The following is a 21,524-nucleotide window of genomic DNA, read 5'->3' on the forward strand; positions in this document are numbered from 1 at the left end:
CCCCAGAAATAATTGCAGTTTGTGTACATGCACAACTGCGCATTTCAAAATCCAACTCAAAGATCTGATTCACTACAGAAATAGTAGGTAAATAGCATCAGAGAGGCAGACTGTTTCAGCATGGCCGCCTGAAGATGCGGAATGCGCCAAGCATAATTTGGAGCCTCAGAGAGTGTCACTCAAATAAAGTGATCAGCGCCAAGAAGGCGATTTAAATGATTGATACCATTAGGCCAAAGTATATTAAGTTGTTATTAATGGATTTTCCTTTTTGAAACTTTATTCGGGATTATCTGACTGGAAAGATTCATTATGTTCGTTTTTCTTTCCTAAATAATATTTACTTTTAAATTGATAGTGTAAAGTGTAAAGATGACATGACTGAAAACGTTTTTGGTAATATACTATAGATTTTCTTTCAATATGAACACAAAGCAGGGAATAAGTATTGATATGTGTTATTTGGTAGACAAGAAGAGTGCCATATACCCTACACTCATTGAATAGCATGTCTGTATAACAAATGAACAAATGCAGAAATTAACTTTGGATGAAGAAAGTTCTTTAATTCTTTCTGGAGTAATTGATCGTTATTATGCACAAAGCATTTTATTTCATAGCAATGTTTAGTGAACTTTAATTTCACAACATTTAGTCTTGCACCCTGAATACATTTATATTAATGCATTTTAAAAATGGTTGGCTTTCCTGGTTTTTCACATCATTTTCATTATGTCCTTGGTAATTGAATGAAGATAAGCGGTTCCCTCATCTGAAAAGGATCTGTAGCCATAGAAGTTCTGAAGCAGAAATTCCACTGTTTCTGGGTATTATTTCTCAGGGCAAACAAGTCACCAGCCCAGTGAGAGAGTAGGGGATACTCTAGCTTCATAGCCAGCCTGTGTGTTGCAGCCGCATTTGAAGCTATGTTTTTTCTAGAGGTGTACTGGAGCCACAGAATCAAAGGATATGTTTGCCCTGGCCAAGGCTAAAAGCAATCATTTATCTGCGTGTGTGTGTGAGTGTGTTTGTTGTTTGCACACAAATGACTGCTGAAACAGCCAGCAGGAAACATTGCGTGAGTTTTGCAAAAGTTTTAAGGGACTTTCAACTCCAGTTACCGTCATTTTTATGATACTGGGGTAAGTGTCAAGAAGTCACAATCACACCTAAACCTTGGAAAACGCCACAGACGACCAGCGTGGTCGTAGGGTGCAAAACAAAATGTAAAACACTGAAGGGGATTTTTGCAGTCAAAAAGTATTGCTGTGGAGACCAAAGCAGACATACTCCAAAATCTAATAAAATACCTCAACACTGTTTTCTAAGAAAGAGCAGAAATTGAATTGGTTATGTGACTTTATCACCTTTAAAACCTAAATGATAAATAAATGCTCAGGACCCCCCTATCATAGCAAAGGCAGGATGATTTTTCACAGTCTATACTGAAATAATAATTTAGGAGCAGTGAAAAATTATTTGACAGTCAGATATTTACAGACCCCTAGTCTTCTGTGCTCCTTGTACGTTATCAATGTAACTGAAGAGCACACAAAATGGCAGCACACTGTAGTTTGTTTCCCTGGGATCTGGGTTTCTAGATCAGTGACTCTGGGTTTCTAGATCAGTGACCCTGAACATCTCTGAGGATTGTGGCCGACCTATATTGCAACACTATGCTCTCCAGCCACTACTCTCCAACGACATACTACATACATTTCAACTGCTACCATATCCAACCTGACCTCACATGTTTGTGTGCCATATGCCAGATTTGCCAAGGTGGATTTAAAGTGTCCAACTGCATCCTATCTGAACAAGACTAACAATTGGTATTGCTTTAGCTTCCACAGTTAGCCTGGAGAAATATGTCCACATGTCCTAGGCTGACTTGTATTGTGTTTGTCTCCCGGCCCCAATGCTGGAATATTACAAGCAAATAACCACACATCATTAATCATTCCTGCAAGATGCCCCTCCTGCACTTATGTTATGTCACATAACCAAATTCAAAACATTGGTGCTAGCCTTCCAAGCAGTTAAGGGGTCAGCACCAGCTTACCTCCAAAAAATCATCAGACCCTACACCCCTACCAGACCACAGGCCGCTTGGCGCCTCTCCCTCTCTGAATTTCCACCTACTGTTCACGACTACTGTCTGTTCTGGCTCCATGGTGGTGGAACGAACGCCCTGTGGAGGTCAGAACAGCAGAATCTCTTGCCATCTTCAAGCACGGACTGAAGACACACCTCTTCAAGCTGCACCTTTCCCTGTCCCTCCCTACCTCCCTGTAAACCTTAATTTACCTGTATTTACTTACTATAGGATGTATTATTTGGCTAGGTAAGCATTGTTTGGCTAGGTAAGCGGTTCATACATTGTTTATACATGTGCGTGTTGCGGTACTACGATTGAACAAAATTAAAAATAATAATAATAATTCCGATGATCAAATAGGCCTTGGTCCTTATATTTTTTGTGCAGGTAGCAGTTGAAATTGTACTTCCCTCTAGGGTATTTCAGGGCATTTATCCTTGGTTATATGTATGCACTTAGCACTTTGTTGTACGTCGCTCTGGATAAGAGCGTCTTCCAAATGCCATTAATGTAATGTAATGTAATGTAATGTTCCACCAAGGGGCGGTAAGTAAAATACATTACCTTTCCATAGATTCTAGTGACACTGCATGAAGTTTTAAAACTTCAAAAACTCCCGAGGGATATTTGGCAATAGTTTTGCACTATACTGTAATATCAGTGATAGCACGACTGTCTAATCTTTCCCATTATTTACACAGAAATAGCTGAAGCAACATAAGTTGAGTGGGTTGAGTACAGGAAAATCGGTTCCTCACTCCAGTGCTCTATTCTGCTTAATTTGGTTACTGAGCTTGAGATGCGTGGATCCATGTAACCATACATCCCTATGTGTGTGTGTGTGTGTGTGTGTGTGTGTGTGTGTGTGCATGTGTATCTGAGAGAAAGAGAGAGAGTGTGAGTACATGAACACTTCTGCTTTACTTTAAAAAGCAAAATACCAAACTTACCAACAATATGCAGTGGATAAACAATCCTACAAATCTAAATTAATTTGTATAGCTCATTTCACACGTTCCACAAGGAAAAGCCGCCCATCCTCCTCCAATTGGTCTGGGTGTGATTTTTAATGACCAACAGGGTCAATCAGCCAATGTTCAGGCTAAGCAAATTAGCCACAGCTAGGTGACAGTCTGATGGTGGGTGGGGCCAGGCAGCAATGGTGAGGAGAAACAGGCTGAGATGGAAAGGAGGGGCAGTTATGTGTACACTGGTCCATGCAGAGCTTTAAAAGTCAGCGTAATATACAGTATGTTCTAATCGTTCAATTCAAATGGGATATTTTCAATTAAATATGTTGTACAAATATATTTGCTGTAAAAAAAGTAAAAAATAAATTTTACATACTGTCTGAATTATGCTGATAAGCTGACATGATTAGGTGGACAGCCATCAGATCATGGCAGTGTTTTCTTGTGGTTGGAGAAAAGGTAGAACATTCTCTGAATGTTTAAATGGATAATCTCCATGTAATCCCAGAATATATTCAAATGTTGCTTTAAAGCAGTTTTCCTGAAATGTAAACTATTTTGTCAGAAAATATTGCTGTTGGCAACCTTTCAGGAATGTGCTGGGTGAACATCGAGGACTTTTCATTACTGTGATCCTCTCAAATGTGAAGAGTTAAAATAAATAAGAAAAAATCTGTGAGGTTTCCCTCTCTGAGGTAACACTATGGCTACTGCCAGGGTTTCACAGTATATTGGCCTGAAAGTATTTTTCACATAATTTAATTTTAAAAGCTCGAATACCACAAACACTAGAGTAGCCTATACTGCAAAATGAAGGGTTCCACAGCAAGGGAAGACCCCTCAGTATATTAGATATGGAAATTATTACAAATGTTAAGGAGAAACTAATACTTGGGTGTGTAGCTAACATGAAGCCACTAGCACCTTGTTGAAGAAGCATTTTATCCCATGAACCATTGCATCAAACCGTAGCACAGACCTACAGGAAGTTCTGTTTAAAAGAGCATGAGACCACATCCTGCCGTGTAAATATCTGACAGAATAGCCACTTCAAATGGCAGGCCTCTTTTTCCGCCAACTGGAGAGATGATTCGACAAACGTCACTGCAAATGATCTCACCCCTTGCTTGTTTCAGTGTGCCAATGGTTGGAGGCCTGAGCTCTTCTGGGAAATATCCTCAAGACTGTTTGGAATGTTCTTCTGCTCACCTTTTAAGCTTAGATAAGTACAACACCATTTGCATAATGTCAAGAACAGTATAAATGCAGATGCTAAATGCAGAAATGTACTATTAGTTTAGTTAGCATCCAGACCTCGCTGTTAAAGAGGTTCGCTGAAGGTTGCAGCTCTTAAACAACCACAGTGGCCTTCACCTGACTGAATGTGGTTCATCCGTTTGCTCTCATGCGGTAAACACTTCTCCCCACTCCCCTGGATTGCATGCTGCTCCCTGCAGTCACATGACATTAGACCTCAGTTCCATGGCTGGCTGGTAAAATATAGTCAAATAGACCACCTCCTTTGCATTTTAAACACAGGCTGCCTGCATTTAATATAGACTGTTGTGCATACTGTGGGGGTGGCCCATCATGAGGAACTGCATCAAGTCACAACTCATTCTTGACCAAAAAAATGGGCCAGTAGCCATTAGTCATAACTCAACTTTTGAACCTTATGACCATCACTATTTTTCCATTCAGGTTAAGGTGTGGCTTCAGACTGTGAAAGTTCCCTTTTTAACTACTGTAAACCCAAAGCTTATTGGGAAGCAGAGGCTAAAGGCTTCAGCAATGCATAGGCTACAGGGATGATGGGTAAAGTGCAGAAATCATTTTGATAGAAATGTTCAGTTAATTCAACAGATAGAACAAGCAAGGTAATATCTGTGTTAAAATCAATGGACCCACAGTATCTCCCAAAGCACATGCTATAATTAAATATAAGGTCAATTGGGATTCAGTAGCCACAACCATTCCATGAAAGAGGAATTCAGTCCTCTGTCATGTCTGTGTGACTGTGACAGTAGCTGTTGCTTATTTCTACAGAGACTCCAGATATTGACCGTAAAAGTGTTATTACCAAGACTGTACAGGGTGGCAATCGATTGCCTCTTGCAGTCCTCTGAGATTTCAGTTTTGCTGTACTCTGCTCTGATAATGTACACACAGGGAAATGAACACCCGCTGCAAGGCTGTCAGTGGAGCTTCTGTAATAAAGAGTAAATTCAGAATGTTGTAGTCTCTTAGGGGAGCACTGTGAACAAAATGGGAAAGGATAGCACTGCATTTAGCTTCAAATAAGCACGAGAAAATATGCAAAGCAGCATCGCAAGCATGGTCATTTACATTTTAATACATATGAATTGTCTGCCTGCAGACATGTGTAAAGACATTGTGTTCTGGAGACCCCTGTGGTCTTCCATGAAATCATCTGAGGCATCTCAGCTTGTGACAAAGAAACAGTTGAATATAGGCCATTCAGGATTTCCACATAAAACTCAAAGGCTTTGTGAGTAGCTTTGTCGCATTGCATTAGTTGCCCCTGTTCCCACTGAATTTTGAGCTAAAACTCACATGATATTTCCAAACTGAGCTATGCTGGGGCCTGTATCACGAAGCAGGATTATTGAGTTAGCTTACTAAGTGCACTGAGTAAATGCAGGAACCCTCCCAAATCTGGAACATGGACTGAAGTAAAAACAGCTGTTCTGGGTTTAGTAATCCAGCTAACTCAGTAATCATGATTTGCGATGCAGGACCCTGGTCTTGAGCTTAAAACATACACATCTGTATTGCAGTAAACATAAAATATTTTTGGAACTTGAACTTTTTATAGGCACTTTTTATAAGCTCATTATTAACAAGTGCTTTTTGAAACGCACTAAAAACTCTAGTACAAACAGTAAATATGTTGATACAATCAAGATTTAATAAAAAAAATGAATGTGTGATCAACAAATCTGAGGCTTTACAGCTGTATGGTTTGGCAAAACAAGTGATGGAGACCAAAACATTAATCAGAAAACCAAGATAAAAATGAGACTGTTAAAGGTTAAGTCGAGTGTAGGACACATAATCAAGCTGGTTTGTTAAAAATGGATTACATCCTTTTTTAATTGGCCACAAAACAGACAAATATGTTAGAAAACAATTACATAAATACACATACTGTACATGTAAATGTAAGTGTAACAGGCATAAAGGCATGTATGCAGTTCCTTCATCTTTATATACCTTTCAATAAGTGATGTGAGCTGCAACTCACTCAGGAAATAGTTAGTTCCTGTGCACTATTTATAAATTGGTTTCTAATTTGTGAACTGGAATGTTAAAAATAACAGCTCAAGGCACATATCTCACAACACTACAAAGTCCATACTGAAAGTGCAAAACAGCCTGATCGCTAGTTTCTCAGTAACAGTCTTTTTGACTACAAAAATTGTTATTCAAATCACTTCTTCAATAGGCTAGAATCTGATTAATGAATAAACTAATCCTAGCTAAATTTTAAAAAAGTTTTTTGTTTTTTTTAAAGGATTGAAAAACAAATCTTACACATCTTGCACATTTACGCTTAGGCACCATGTCATAGGCTGAACTGGAAAATATTAGAAAGTAAAATATTAGAACATGAGACAGTAATTAACAATTTTCCCTCAAAATTATTCAACAGGATTAACTAGCAGGACAGCTCTTTGTCCAAACACACAATCAGTATTAAAATTAAGCAAAAATAAATGACCACAGATAATGTCTGACATTATTATCACTGAGGATGACTTCTGAGATGGTTGAAAAAAGACACACTAAACTGTGTTTTCAGCACTCATTAAGAGCAGAGCAGAGTAGTTTAACTATTACAATGGTAAATGGGAAGACCACTGTGTTTAACAAATTTACCTAATCAATGTGCAATCAGGACAGTTAAACCTCCAATTGTCAGTAAAATGTATGTACATGAGGCAACTCTATATATTTATGCTTCTTCCAAAATAGGTGGTGTTACAAAGTACTTAAAAAACAATAGAAATGCTTCACAGAATAACCGGAAATGTAAGATTTTAAAGGCCTAAATTTACCCATTTACTATCATAGTCATAGTCTGCATTCTCGATAATAAAATGGTGACAAACAGAATGAACTAAAAAGTATAAAGAGGTTTTTCATTTAATTAATTCTGAATGTAAACCTCAATTAAATCATTCTTCAGAGATGATCTTGCTGTATGTATGTATTTCAGGTATTACATTAAGCTGAAGCCATTATCATTGGAGTGTGATGATCCAAACAACCTGATACAGTAGAGCATTTGTTAATGAGTGACCTCTCCATTATAAATTGCTGAGTGGAAATAATTGCACTTTATAAGGAACACAATACTTGCATATGTTGCATATTTTCTCAGCAGTTTTACATAGGATAACCTTGCTTTGCCATTGTGTGTGTGTGTGTGTGTGTGCACGCGTAGCTCATTTGAGGGTCATTAATTCCGCTGTCATGTTTCATTTTATCTGCGGTCACCAGCTAATTCTGTGCTTTTTCTCCAAGGGATTGGCCTGTTTCAAACTCGTAGCCACTCGCAAGAAGTGGTCTGCTTTCCTGAGCTTCTCCACAGCCCTGGTCAGCAGCTGTTCTGGCGAAAGATCCTTCGGCTCCCCCTTGGCACCCAGGGAGCCCTCCGTCTCTCGTTCGGAGGACAGAGTATCAAGGAGCTCTTCAGTGTCCTCAAGTTCCAGGGCCACTTTATTATGCAGCTCATTTGTGTCATTTCTTGGGGATGTTCTGGAGATTTCCTGGAGAGCCCATTCCCTCTCCGGCACTGCTGACTCAGAGAGCAGGTCTCCCATGGAGGCAGACTTCCCCATCGATGGTTTGCGTGGTTTGGCAGGGCGGTTCAGCTCATTGCTTTGCCTAGTCTGCACCTGCTGCAGCATCTGTGCCGGGCTGGTTGCGCCCGTGACGGCTTTGGCCTCCTGAGACACGTGGCCCTCAGCAGGTTCTGCTTCAGCTTCACGGCCATCATCACGCACCGGCTCCCGGCCGCTGAAGGGTGAAGCTCCGCTGCCGTCACCACGCTGGGGGTCATCATCGCTGGACTCCTCCTGTGTCCTTTTCTGCACATGGTGATCAGGCAACACTGTGACATCAGCTGTATCCCCATTAGACGGAGCTGCCATCTTGTTCTTAGGCTCAGCAGTTGGAGTTAGACCATCTTTATGCTCGGATGGATCTGAAACGACTAAGGAATGAAGACTTTCATTGGGTGGACTTGTATCCTTTGATTCTGCAGAAATGGGACCTTCAGCTGATATGTCCTTGAGATCACGTGGCTGATTGCCTTCAGGGCGGTTGAGAGGTTTTTTCTTGCGAGGCGCCGGTGGGCCGGGGTTCTTTTTCGCTGGTTGAGGAGATGGCTCTGCGGACTTTGTAAGAGGTACAGCTGGCCTTGGAGTGTCTGCACTTAAGGATATAGCAGCTGCTGGATTGCCTTCTGCCTCCAGTGCCACACTGCTGTCTTCAGCAGAGGTTTCATCAGACTCCTCAGTGACAGCAGAACTAAGCTTAGCCTCTGGTGCTTTGAAGGCCGTGGTCGCAGGAGGGGGAGCAGAATCTCCCACGCTTCCCAATTCATCTGAGTCATTTTTTCCTTGGTCATCAGAAAATTTTTCCTCTGGACTTTCTTCCTCACCTTCTTTCACAGCACAGGACGGCAGCACAATCTCCCACTGTACTGTTTGAGCAGGTTTCTTGTCTTTTGACGGAGGCATTGGGGGGTGAATGGGGATTGGTGTTGGAGATGGAGATGCAGTGATCTGGGTGTTATCAAGCTCTTCTGAAGAATCACTGGCTTTGTTGGGAGGTGTTGGAGTGGGACGTTCTACCTCCTCCGGCATCTCTCCTTCACCTGGGGGGCTGGGTTTGCTCTCTTTCGAGGGTGGCATGGGAGGCTTCAGGATCTTTTTCGGAGGGGCGGGCTCCACTTTGGGGGATTCCTGTGGGCTTTCACTGAGCTTAGATGGAGGCATTGGTGGTTTCACAGCTTCTTTAGAGGCGTCTACCTCAGTGTTGACCAGATGTGTACCATTGGGTGTGTTGTCAAACTCATCAAGATCCATTCTCAGAATCCCATCTGATGACAGATTAGCAGCCTGAAAAAAAGAAAGGGAAATCTGCCTGAGCCAACAATCCATGAGACAATTTTGTGATGATGGTGCTTTCTGCATTTTGAGGATCCGCAAATCCAAAACCACCACGTGACCTACATTCTTCCTCCCACACAGAAAATGCAGTTAAATGTAAAGGTGCATTTACCAGCTCTGTCAGTCATCTATGATTAGACACAATTTGGGCCTTTGAGTGAAAGGTTGTTTACTGTTTGTGTGGTACTATTAACTCATGCATAGCAGAAGAGTAAAAGGCCACCCTTAGTCCCCAGTGTAATGCTCAGCTTGTTAGAAATAAACGGCTGCTTATTTGGGACAGCCTGGCTGACTTATTCCCACGTACCTCCTTCATGTGTATCCTTGTTGGCGGTCTGCGGCCCTGGTTTCCCTTGGGTCTTGTGCGTGTCACATGCTCTAAAGAAATACTTTCATCAACCGTCACCTGTGATAAAATGATAGCATGATAAAAACACAATTTCTTTTTTTTAAATTGTTTTAGAAAAAATGGCACACAGAAGTTTTCAAGTCTTTTTCCATAATCTTTCAAGGGCAGGGTCCTAATTAGCTGGTAAAACAAATTGCCTAATATTTTGAATTACTTAAAAATAATTTGATAATTATTAGGCACAGAACATGGATGAAGCAGAGTATCGCAGGTAATATCAAGACAGGAATGTAAAGGGGAAAGTACCTCGTCAAAGATTTTGTTTTTGGCTCTGCTGATTCCATCAGTGAAGGCTTTAATCCAGGCGTCCTTCTCTTCAGGATTTTGTGCCTGAATTTTGATATCCTGGACCTAGAAATTATAAGCACAGTTGCTATTGCCACACGCACTCATATAGAACACGACTTACAGAAAAACCAACAACAAAATGGAAAATAATAGAAAAGGATCTGGGCTCAATTACAGTTGCCAACAGTATTTCTTAAAGACTGCTTAAGTGGCATCTACTGAATGGCAAGGTTACAGTGGAAATTATAGTGTCAATTCAAATCTTCAAATCAATGTCTGATATTTTTACGACGGGTCCAAATATTTTATATGAATATAAAAGACCTGCTTGCTGGGCTGAAATGGCAGGTGTTAATTGGATGATCTCAGAAGTAATTAAGATCCTTTGCGGTTAAGCTGAGGAAGTGGCTGTGGGCCCCTGAAGAAGCTATTGGTCATAAGGACTGTAGACACAGTCTGTAGGGCAGCTGCTTCTGGAGCCATACTGTTTGTGAGTCCCCTGTGTGGGACAGAGCTTGGTCCTTGCTGTGGTACTTTCTGAGCTATGATGCCTTCTCTATCTGTTGGCCTCTCTGCTTTCTACCTGTCTGAGTATGGCCCTGTCTGGTCTCTTTTAACACATAAGCCATTTGCTTTCCTAGACACCACACTGTGATATCCCATTTCATTACTTCAGAATGAAGGGGAAGCTGATCCAGCAGCCAATAGCTGTAACATCTCTGCTCATAACAATTCATTCAACCTCATGTTCAGTCATTTGGAACTGTCCATTCACTTTTCCCTTAAACAATACAATAAAAATTGATCTTACACTTATTGAATAAGAAACAACACCTGCTCAAGCCAAAATGCCAGACCACATTTCTTATCTTAAGCACACCTTTCCAAATGAATCAATTTTTATTTACTTTCAGTTCAGTCCTGGAAGCCTATTTGAAGTCTGTTCAGCCATACAACGGGTGAAAATGTTGTGCAGTATTGACCTTTGCATTTGGGGTGACCTGACATGCTAAAAGCATAACATATAGTTAGCAATATATAATTGCATAACATATAATGGCTACAGTATTTAAATGGATCCAACACAGGTTGAACTTCACCACTGAAAATCAAAAATACATTTTGTCTGAAAGCTGTGCTCCTAAGCAGGACATGACCTGTTACCTTTATTTATGTATATACTGTATGTGTTAGGGGCGGCACGGATGGTGCAGTGGGTAGCACTGCCGCCTCACAGCAAGGAGGTCCTGGGTTCGAATCCCCGTCGGCTGGGGCCTCTCTGTGCAGAGTTTGCATGTTCTCCCCGTGTCTGCGTGGGTTTCCTCCGGGTACTCCGGTTTCCTCCCACAGTCCAAAGACATGCAGGTTAGGCTGATTGGAGAGTCTAAATTGCCCGTAGGTATGAGTGTGTGAGTGAATGGTGTGTGTGCCCTGCGATGGACTGGCGACCAGTCCACCTGCAGGGTGTATTCCTGCCAATGTATGCTGGGATAGGCTCCAGCCCCCCTGCGACCCTGTTCAGGATAAGCGGGTTAAGATAATGGATGGATGGATGGATGTATGTGTTAGGATATACAGCACAACTAAGTGCAGTTCAAACACAGTTGTCACAGTTCTAGTGCAGCTGAGCAGTTCAAACACAGATGTTATCAAGAACAAGACAAGAGTGGTCCGGGTTGGGCTTTTATAGTACATTCAAGCCTATTTACCTTGACTGTTAGCACAAAAATCCCTTTTCTCTGGCTGTTTTCCAAGCAATTACAAGCAATTTATCTTACAGTTATCTTCAGCATTGTTTGGGGCTACATAATTATAACTTGAAATTAGTTTTTTTTTATAAGGAGAAAATATCAATTTGAAAAAAAAAAAAATCCTTAAAGCCTTTACTTCAAGGTTGAGCACATTAATTACATGGCTTTTTGAAGACTAACCAAATATATCCCCTGGGTTTTACATTATTCTATTACTGTATACCTTATGTGTCCTGAAAGTGACTCTTAACCAGCTATTTCTAGTGCCCACCACAGGTGCACATTGGTGAAGACTTATAAAATCCTTGCAGTTCCCCTCATACTACCGAGTATTTCTTTAATTCCCTGGCAACATTACAACACTGACCTTTTGATATACCTTTAGGAAAACTGAACTTTGTAAGCAACATAGAGAATAAACCTCAGTCAGGCCCTCCCGGAGATCCAAGGTGTACGAATGGCCTGACCACAATCAAACAGGGAGTCTGGAGCTGGCGGCAGGCCTAAAACCCACTTCTGCTGGCAATGAGCCTTCAGCACTGGCCTGAGAGACCATACTGCTTACAACAGAAAATGCTCTGAAGATAACAAACTCTGTTAAGCAAAACCATCCACAGGATATAATAGGTAGCAAAAACAATACACATGTACATCCTCAGATGTGTTTACCAAAGGAAGCTTGGCATATTCATTCAGGAAATTCTCCCGGGACGGCACCCATGACCTAAGAAGTCACACAAAATTCATGATGCCGTAGAAAATTCTGATCGCACTTGCACTTGAGAGCAAACACAAAGATTATTTGCTTGATTTGTTTTATTCAACTTGAGATGCTTAACGGCTAGATCAACATAAAACATAAACTGAATGCCGGAGGTTTTTGCTTACTTTTCGTTAGTATTTGTACAAACGTTGTTTATGTAACCTGTTGCCATGCAGTATTTGTTTTTTGAAGTTTGTTTGGCATCCTGTGTCCTGGGAGGCCCTGCATGTGAAACTCACCAGAGGCCAGTAATAGGCCTTAGCGATGATGATCTGGTCTAAAAAACACACAAGCGTGTAGCCAGCATCACAGCCTATTTAAGCTCAAATTGCCCACAAAGGAAAATAATGCTTTTACTTAAGTTTTAACTTTGCTTTCCTGTGGCTCATGACAGCAGCTGATATACACTGCCTATGACCATGTAGGACTCTGGACTGTGCTGACCTGGCTCCCTAAAAGTAGTTTATAAATAATGGCGTAGCAAAACTGAACATGAGCCAAAGGAAAACCTTTTCATACAGCACTACAATGTTGTTTCCCCCCAAACAATATCAACACCTTCATTCCTAAACCAGTCAGCCTGTTTAATAACATTTATAGCCCAGCACAGTTCAACTATCTGAATATTCTCCAGGCCGCTGTAAAAACTACAGCCTTTTAAAGAAGACTGCAAGGGGCGGTGGCTTAGTAATTTTGCTGGCCGGTCGCTGGGTTATAGAGGCAGGAAAATGTGACACACTAGGATGCAGCATTCAGCTGCTGGCTTTCGACGTGCCGTCTTGCGTAGGCCTCTCACTGACATCTGCTACAATCAGACCAGGCTGCCAGTTCTGCTGCCTCCTCATCTGTTAGTAATACGGCACTTTCTTACTGCTTCAGACAGCTTGTGAGATAGATTTCTGAGCCTCTAGACAGGGATGGACTGATCTTATCACACAAAGGGTTTCTGTTGATAGAAATGGGAGTTTATTTTTCAACCTGTCTCTGGATGGCTGCGACACAGTGCGACAAAAGTCCTTGCGCCATTTATATATTCAACACTCATCCACAGTACACACAAAGACCTGAACCACACAATACTGTGGGAAAGGGACTTCATTCCAAGTACAGGCATGAACTGGGATACAATATGGAACAAGACACACAGCCATATTGGACAAAGGCTATAACTGCAACATCAGCTTGAAAAAGTAACATCCAATATGATAAAGGCTCGAAAGAAGGGAACCTAAAATGATAAATACTTAAAGCATATCTGTCAAGTATGGGATACAATATGAAACAAGATACACAGCCATATTGGACAAAGGCTATAACTGCAACATAATATGATAAAAGCTCAGACAACAAACAGCCTTGTTATTACTATCTCTTTACACCATTCCTGTCAAACAGGGCCTAAAAATAGCTAACAGAATCACCCACTATTGACAACAGAGGAAGGTAACAGCAGCAACCGCATTAAGGTGAGTCTACCTGCTTAGCTTTAAACAGCAACTGCAGTAGCTCTGGTACAAATACACAGACTTTCACAGTTACCTCTTTTGCCATTAAAGTGACTAGCTCAGAGGGTCTTTGATTAAAGCTTAAAGAAAAATTCACTCCCTGATATTGGTGAATATTGGCTTGGGTCACCATAACATGCTAGGGTGTTGACTGAGATCACAGTACGCTACCCGTGAATTCAGAGACAACAGGGTTAAATTCTACGAGTGTTATCTCCAGCTCGCTTCCTTAGCAGCTGGGCAGAGGTGACATGCAGGCAAAAGGAAGGCTTTTTTCTCTCAAACAGCAGGGTTCTGAACTCATGCAAAATGTGGTCAGGTCTAGAAATTTATCCGCACCATTTTGTATTACATTTTCCCTGTCTGGTGGTCATCCCAGACAGGGTTATAACAGGCTGAGAGGAGTAGAGCACTACCCCTGGATCTTTCATTATGTGGCATTTTCATTTCACATTGAGAAGTAGAGCATATAAAAACCTATGCCGTCCAATAAACACACGGCTTCCTTTTGAGCTGAAGCACACACCGCCACACATGACTGTTGCCTTCTTGCCCGGACTATAAAGACCACTTCCCCTTTGGAACAGACATTGGGGTTTTTGAGTGGGTCGCACAGGCAGTCACACACAAAGAAACACAGTTCCTATCCCAAGTGTGTCATAGTAAGAGAGTGTTCTTGTTAGGCTCGTCTGTGCCCCACAGAATACAAGAGTCTTACTCACTGCAACTGGCTCTAACTGACAGAATGCATGTTTGACCAGACTGTTACCCAGCACATCACATTCTGACCAAAAAATTGGGTTTGACCTAAAATGAAATTGTGGGAACCAAAAATTACTAGTACTTAAAGCGGATCAGTCAAAAATGAACATTTGATGTAGTATTATGTAAAGTATTTGCAAGCACAATTGTGCATTTTCAATCATAGTCTGCAAGCATCAACAACTCCCTCCTCCTGTCACTTTCACTTGCAGGTCTTACAACAAGTGACAGGTTTTCATTAAAATGAATGGAGATGTTCAAAACTCATACAGAAAGTCATCCTCCATTTCACAACATTAGCAACATCACTCGTTTAATTGTCATTTCTTTTTTACATTGTCAAGCTTTTCTATCCATCTGTAGGCAATTACATTGTCATCAAGCACAATTCATACCCCAGTGCACCCACAAAATGCTTTTCTATGAATTTCTTTGGGTTGTAAGTGGCTGTCTTCACATATTATGCTCTCTTTGTCGGGTTTTCTATAGCAGATTAATGACCTGGTACACCTTCCCAGACCCATGGCATTGTAGCAGATCCCCCATCATGCTACCGCCTGTAGCTGACTAGCAGTGCTCACCTTATTCACACATGCCCCAGCATGCTAACCCCTGTAGCTGACTGGCAGTGCCCACCTTATACACACATCCCCAGCATGCTAACCCCTGTAGCTGACTAGCAGTGCCCACCTTATACAGACATCTCCCAACATTTTCCGGGGCGGCCTGTAGCGTAGGGGTTAAGGTAAATGACTGGGACACGCAAGGTCGGTGGTTCTAATCCCGGTGTAGCCACAATAAGATCTGCACAGCCGTTGGACCCTTGAGCAAGGCCCTTAACCCTGCATTGCTCCAGGGGAGGATTGTCTCCTGCTTAGTCTAATCAACTGTACATCGCTCTGGATAAGAGCGTCTGCCAAATGCCAGTAATGTAACATGCTAACCCCTGTAGCTGACTGGCAGTGCCAACCTTATTCACACATCTCCCAACATGCTAACCCCTGTAGCCAACCGGCAGTGCTCACCTTATTCACACACTGTGGGGCTCGTATTAGAACCAGTCTGTTCTTCTTCTTGAATGCACTCCTTAATTCATGGCATTTGTCGTAGTTCTCCAAGTCCACCCTCTCTAAGCAGTTCTTTAAGTCCTGCACCAGTGAGGAAGAGTATTTTTAGGACCAAACTGCAGCTTCAGAATTACTTCACCTTTCAGTTGCCAAGTCTTTCGCAACAGGAGGAAGGATGGTGCGGTAGAATGGTTTCGATTTGACTGTATATAAGGCAGATCATTTTTAACCATGCCATTTCAGAGAGGGGCTTAATAAAAGCCTTTTGAAGGGACCCTTAACCAAAGTTAATATCTTCAAAAGACTATAAGCACAGAGTATAGCACTGTGTGGCACCATGCTGCCCATGGAACAGGCATGACACACACTTCAGTCTCACAAAGCAAAAGCAAGAAAACAGCTGCAGATAGAGTAATGCAAAATAGCACATGGATGACATATCCTTAAGTCTCAGCTGTGCAAATACTCAACACAGCCACACTGAGTGTTTAAGGGATTTGATTATCTGTAAAACAATGACATCATCTGTTTCAGAACAGCAGGAGAAGTCACATGTTATTGTTTTATGTTAATAGTCAAAATTTCTCTGCTTTTTAATGACTCTGGTTTATCCTCTCTGCACATCTGGATGTCCTTTGTCAAAATGGCCTATTGTTTTGCCTAACCCTTCCTGTCGCAGTTTTTTTATATATTTAAAATAACATATGGAAAAAATGTCCAGAAAAACAGTTTATCTTCATGTAGGCTGATACAGAGTTCTTCTCTGACCATGTATGTTTTGCAGTACCTCATTCTCATAGACCACGACCTCAGTCTTTTCCAGTTGGATATAGCGGTCCTTATAGGACACCAGGAACCTCCCAGAGGATTTCTTCAGCCAGCCCTCCTTCCCAATGAACTTTGCCTCTTTGGGCTTGGCTGTGTCCTCTTTCACACCCTGGGGCATAAGGAAAGAGACAGAAGTCAGCAAGACCTGCATTTGAAACATGGACCAAACTTCCTAGTTACTTCAGATGAGACAACATGGATTTCTAAAGAAGATGAATTCCAGAACAAAATAGTGCACATCGACAATTGCCAGCATAATCATGTAGTATACACTTTGAGCATTTATCAAACCCAAATATATCAAACCAAGTCCTGGGCATAAATAACATAATACAGCTAACATAAATTCACAGATTAGTTTATTGGTTCCAGAAAGTAATTTACCTGTAAGCTAACAAATAAACAGAAAATATAACAAATAACAGGGTCTTTGAAATGTTATAGTGATGTGAACAGTGATGTGAACAGTCACACAAAATATATGACAATAAATACACTTTTAAGAAAAACATTTTCCCATCTCCCAATTTGGAACCGCCTCTACGTCTCCATTAATTACTGCAACATTCTCTTTCAGTTTTGAACAACACAGCCAAAAATCTGCTTTCCTCCAAAGTGTTTGTGGCAAACTACTGCTGCTTTTCTACAGTCCCCTAGCTGAGCTACATAGTCCTTGTGTCAGAGGAGTACATTTCAGATACACAGAGTGGATCCAACCTGGGGAGAAAGGACATTGGAAACGGGAGGGCGAGGATAGGTAATGGGGGGCATTCCCTTTCATCAATCAAAGGAGACCAACGGCTAAAGACCATAACAAGTTAGAAGTCAAGCAGCAGAACTGATTAAGCATGAAGCAAATGACAGTTGAAAAGTGTCAAATACATGTAGGAAAGTGCAAAGAACATGCATACCACCATTTGGACTGATCATGTTAACTATTCTCTGTATGACTGGCAATTGTGGCTAAAGAAGGACACAGATGCCTTCAAATACCCAGCAAAAGTCCCAGAAAGGGATATTCCACAGGTTATTATGCAAATGCTACGTCTTTCCTCCACGTTCGCTGTATTCGATACCTGATCTTTGCTCTACACAGCCACACATAATTTGCTCTACACAGCCACACATAATTTGCTCTTCACAGCCACACATAATTAGAAGGCATTGCAAAAGTGTGCTACTTCTGTTCAGACTGCCACACTGGGCAGACTCACTGCTCTGTCATATACAGCTGTCCAGGAAATGTGCAGATGCACTCGATCCATCCCAGAGTGTCGCAGATGAGAGGGGACAAACTGTGATGGAGGGTTGTTTTCCTCACACTGTGGGGGAACTGGACTGCCAAAAACAAGGCTGTTATGCTCTACCAGACAGGGTGGGTGTGGTGGAGAAAGTCTATATCGCTAAACAGCTTGATGCACAATATAAAGCAGTGAGGAACTCCCTCCACAGGCATGTGGGGATTACATTATCGCCTCATCATTATCCTCATGGCTGATGAATTTCGTTGTACATCATTTGGAGAAGAATCTTTTATCTGGCACAGGCCTTCACCACAGATTTAGCTTGAGATATAGAGCACTTCTTAGTTAATACAAGTTTGACAACAAGTTTGGTATGTCACTAGGCAACACACATGGTGTGCAGATGCGGACTTTTCAGCTTATGGGCATGAACATGTTTGCCATCGAACAGATGCAAAATTAGGGAAAAGAAATCACTCGACTAGGTTGAGTGAGCTAATTCTGAGGCACTTATACTGCACACTATATCAATGAAAATTACCCAGAAGCCATTACAGAAACAAAGATTTGATCTCCGTATCAGCACTTTTTAATTTAATAAATACAAATGACAGCATTTAATGAATAAAGCATATTGATGAACTTAGACACGCCCTTTAACAACACAAAGGAGGGTATGGCAGTCCCTGAATACGACACACCTCAGACAACGTGTTCTGTATAAAGTATTCTGCTGCTGCATCTGGGATCACTTGAGTGCTCTGTGCACTGACCTCCACAGCCGATCTGAACTCCACAGCTAAACTGAAATCACATGACATCCTCCTCATTGGTCTACTCACCAGAGTAGGATAAGCAGTCAGAGTATCTAACCGCTCTGTTTCAAAAACAACAGCAATGCATATCCATCCCAAGGTGTCTGGAAATTTTACTGGAACACAAACTTGTTTTGTACTGTACCACACGCATCAGTGCAATTGAGACTGGGTGCACTGTCCTAGCAGAGGGCAAGTAATGCTGTAATGTAAAAATCAACATGCAAAAAGAGGGCAAGGCAAATCAATTAAAAAACTGAAGAGGAAGTTAGCAGGTGTCAGTGGCTGAGACTGAGATGAAATGTCAAAAGTTGGATTGGTTTGGTTACACACACCCACACAGAAGAGGCCAGTTTCTGTGGATAAAGCCAACCCACATTGCATGGCCAAGCTCTGAAACCGTGTGATGACAAACACGTCTTTTTAATTTTTTTTATTTTAATTGGAAAATATATTGTTAATCCACTCAAAGTACACATTAAATTCAAATGCACAATAATTACTCGCATATAAATTGTTGTTTTTTTAAGGATTTTGAGTGGCCAACACGTGTCAACTGATTCTAGAGTATTCTCGCACATTGTGTTTCAAAAGTGTTCAGAATTAACACAATCTGTGTCTAAGCACTCTTGACCCAGCATATCTGACAGGATATCCTTTTGTTGACGAGTGTATGATTTAACTTTCAAGCATAATGAAAAGCATGTCCATTCGACATAGGTTGAGGCGGTAAGAGCAGTCGTCTGGCAGTCGGAGGGTTCGATTCCGGTCCTGGGTGTGTCGAAGTGTCCCTGAGCAAGACACCTAACCCCTAAATGCTCCTGACAAGCTGGTTTGTGCCTTGCATGACAGCCAATTGTCGTTGGTATGTGAGTGCGTGTATAAATGGGTAAATGAGAAGCATCAATTGTACAGCGCTATATAAATTCCAACCATTTAACATATTATTATGAGCTTGTGCTTTTACCATGGCCTGTATCATGTTTTTCAAACTCTGGGTACAATTTACGATTTGATTTCGGGGGACACTTCGCAGAAGCCTGGGATGAGCCTATTGTTCAACAAATTCTAGCAATTAGCCTACGCATTAGGCTGGCATTGGGGTAACGCATAAATCTCACAAAAGGATAATGTGGGCGTAGACAGCTCTGCAATCATACAGCATTACGTCCCTGGTTCGTGTAACATTTACTGTAACTTGCGCTAGTTCCTGTTTTTATTGTTACAGTTCCTCTCTTTAGTGTGGACGCTACAAGACAAAGCACTGGAAAGCGGAAAGATAGTCAACTTAGGCCATATACCTGTAACCACACCACATTATTTTTAAACTATATCCAACGCCCAAACCGCCTAAATTGCACCCACTAGATAGCCATGCCGCCAAGTTTAATTAGGCTAATGAAAACAAAGGCAATGTGCAAAGCAATGAAATCGTCGCTGCATATGGTAGTACAGCAATTACCACAAGGTTTGAAAAAGTGACTTTCATTTTTCAAACACATGGACATGCTAAACCACACGGGTGTTAGCAGGAGAGCGCAACCCCTCCCATGTTTTCTTCATGCATCACCATGGTCACTGGCCAGCCGGCTGGAGGCACGTCATTCCGTTAGAAAAAGACTGGGTGGGAGCTCTTTAAACTGCGAAGTAGCGAAACTGGCGGGAGGCTTGCAGGTTGACAGGTGTGTGACAGCTGAGTTCTACAGCTGATTGCCACAGACCACTCATATACGATGGTTTTTCATCAATACTCACAAATATTCAACGCAGTCAATAGTTAGGCCATTTCATAAAATAAAATATAAAATACAGTGGTCATTTGATATTCAACGTTTAGCCTACACTTTGACGACAGGGTCCGTTTGTTATTTCGAAGTGAAAAGTTCTCATCGTCAGTCAACAACCGAAGAAGCAATCCATCTTGTAAAGACGTCTCGCTACGCATAGTAGGATAGCCTTCGTAGTCTAGGCTATAGTAGCCTAAGTAGCAAGCTAATCGTTACATCCATTGCATAGGGTACTTTTAAGGCTGAATTACTACATTTAATCTCTAAATATAACGGGGAATACTTCATCCCAGTTCCCTTTTTGACATGGAGTGAAAAAAAACAGTGATTCGTGACTCACTAGCCTACTAACAAAGTTGTAGACAATATGCATCTTTGTAAAGACTTCTGATTCTAACTGTCTGCAAAAATCCGAAACATTTCTCTTCATTGCAGATAAGCAGTAGACGTTCACAAGTAGCCTAGTGTACACAGAGAAAGCAATAGAGTACATGTCAATTGAACCCACTGCAAGTCATACTCACATCTTCCATGATAAAAACACAAAATCCGTTATGCCAGTAAAAAATAACGAAAGAGCGACCTTTTATTTCACAATATAAACAAATTCTTTTCTATTTTCAGTCCAATTTCTCATATCCACCATGACGCGAGGATGGGCAAAATAGGAACTGCAAAAGTTTCAACCCCTAACTGCTTCTGGTCTTCTTTTTCCTCTTTCGACTCGCTGCTACGAAACAATTTTTTTTAAAGTTTGGTTTCCGGTAAGTCCATGTAAGCCTCCGCAGGCAGGCAGATAGCTGTCACAAAGATGGAAGTGAATCTGAGATATGTCCTGAGAAAACAAGAAACGCTCGGCTAGTTCGTTTCTGTGGACCAAGAAATCATACTGCACGCACATTGACACTGAGCATTAACACTTGCTTGTGCAGAAATCGCTTAAATTAAGAGTGGAAAAAAGTGAAAGCAGCAAGTGGCCGACGCGTAGAGACGTAATCAAGTCACCGGTCACATTCAAATCTCTGACCAATGGCCA

The 21,524-nt window shown here is 41.5% G+C and overlaps 1 protein-coding gene across 1 annotated transcript; it reads right to left on the reverse strand.

Moving 5' to 3' along the window:
• Nucleotides 1–6,154: 6,154 nt before the first annotated feature.
• plekho2 (pleckstrin homology domain containing, family O member 2) lies at nt 6,155–21,179 on the reverse strand. The gene is made up of 6 exons (XM_061247085.1): nt 21,013–21,179; nt 16,602–16,751; nt 15,773–15,895; nt 9,925–10,029; nt 9,577–9,675; nt 6,155–9,218 (listed from the first exon to the last, which is right to left on the reverse strand). Exons 1-6 carry the CDS (start codon nt 21,019–21,021, stop codon nt 7,587–7,589), a joined length of 2,118 nt encoding a protein of 705 aa, XP_061103069.1. The 5' UTR covers nt 21,022–21,179; the 3' UTR covers nt 6,155–7,586.
• Nucleotides 21,180–21,524: the final 345 nt, after the last annotated feature.

Source organism: Conger conger, chromosome 6 (genome assembly GCF_963514075.1).
Source record: "Conger conger chromosome 6, fConCon1.1, whole genome shotgun sequence".
Classification (NCBI taxonomy): Eukaryota; Metazoa; Chordata; class Actinopteri; order Anguilliformes; family Congridae; genus Conger; species Conger conger.

Bases quoted from the DNA above. Each gene is read 5' to 3' on its own strand.
- plekho2 (XM_061247085.1), bottom strand. The intron at 15,896-16,601 runs GTACTGCAAAAC...TCACTGGTGCAG, and splicing joins TCGTGGTCTATGAGAATGAG to GACTTAAAGAACTGCTTAGA. The intron at 9,219-9,576 runs GTACGTGGGAAT...TCTTTTTTTCAG, and splicing joins CAAGGATACACATGAAGGAG to GCTGCTAATCTGTCATCAGA.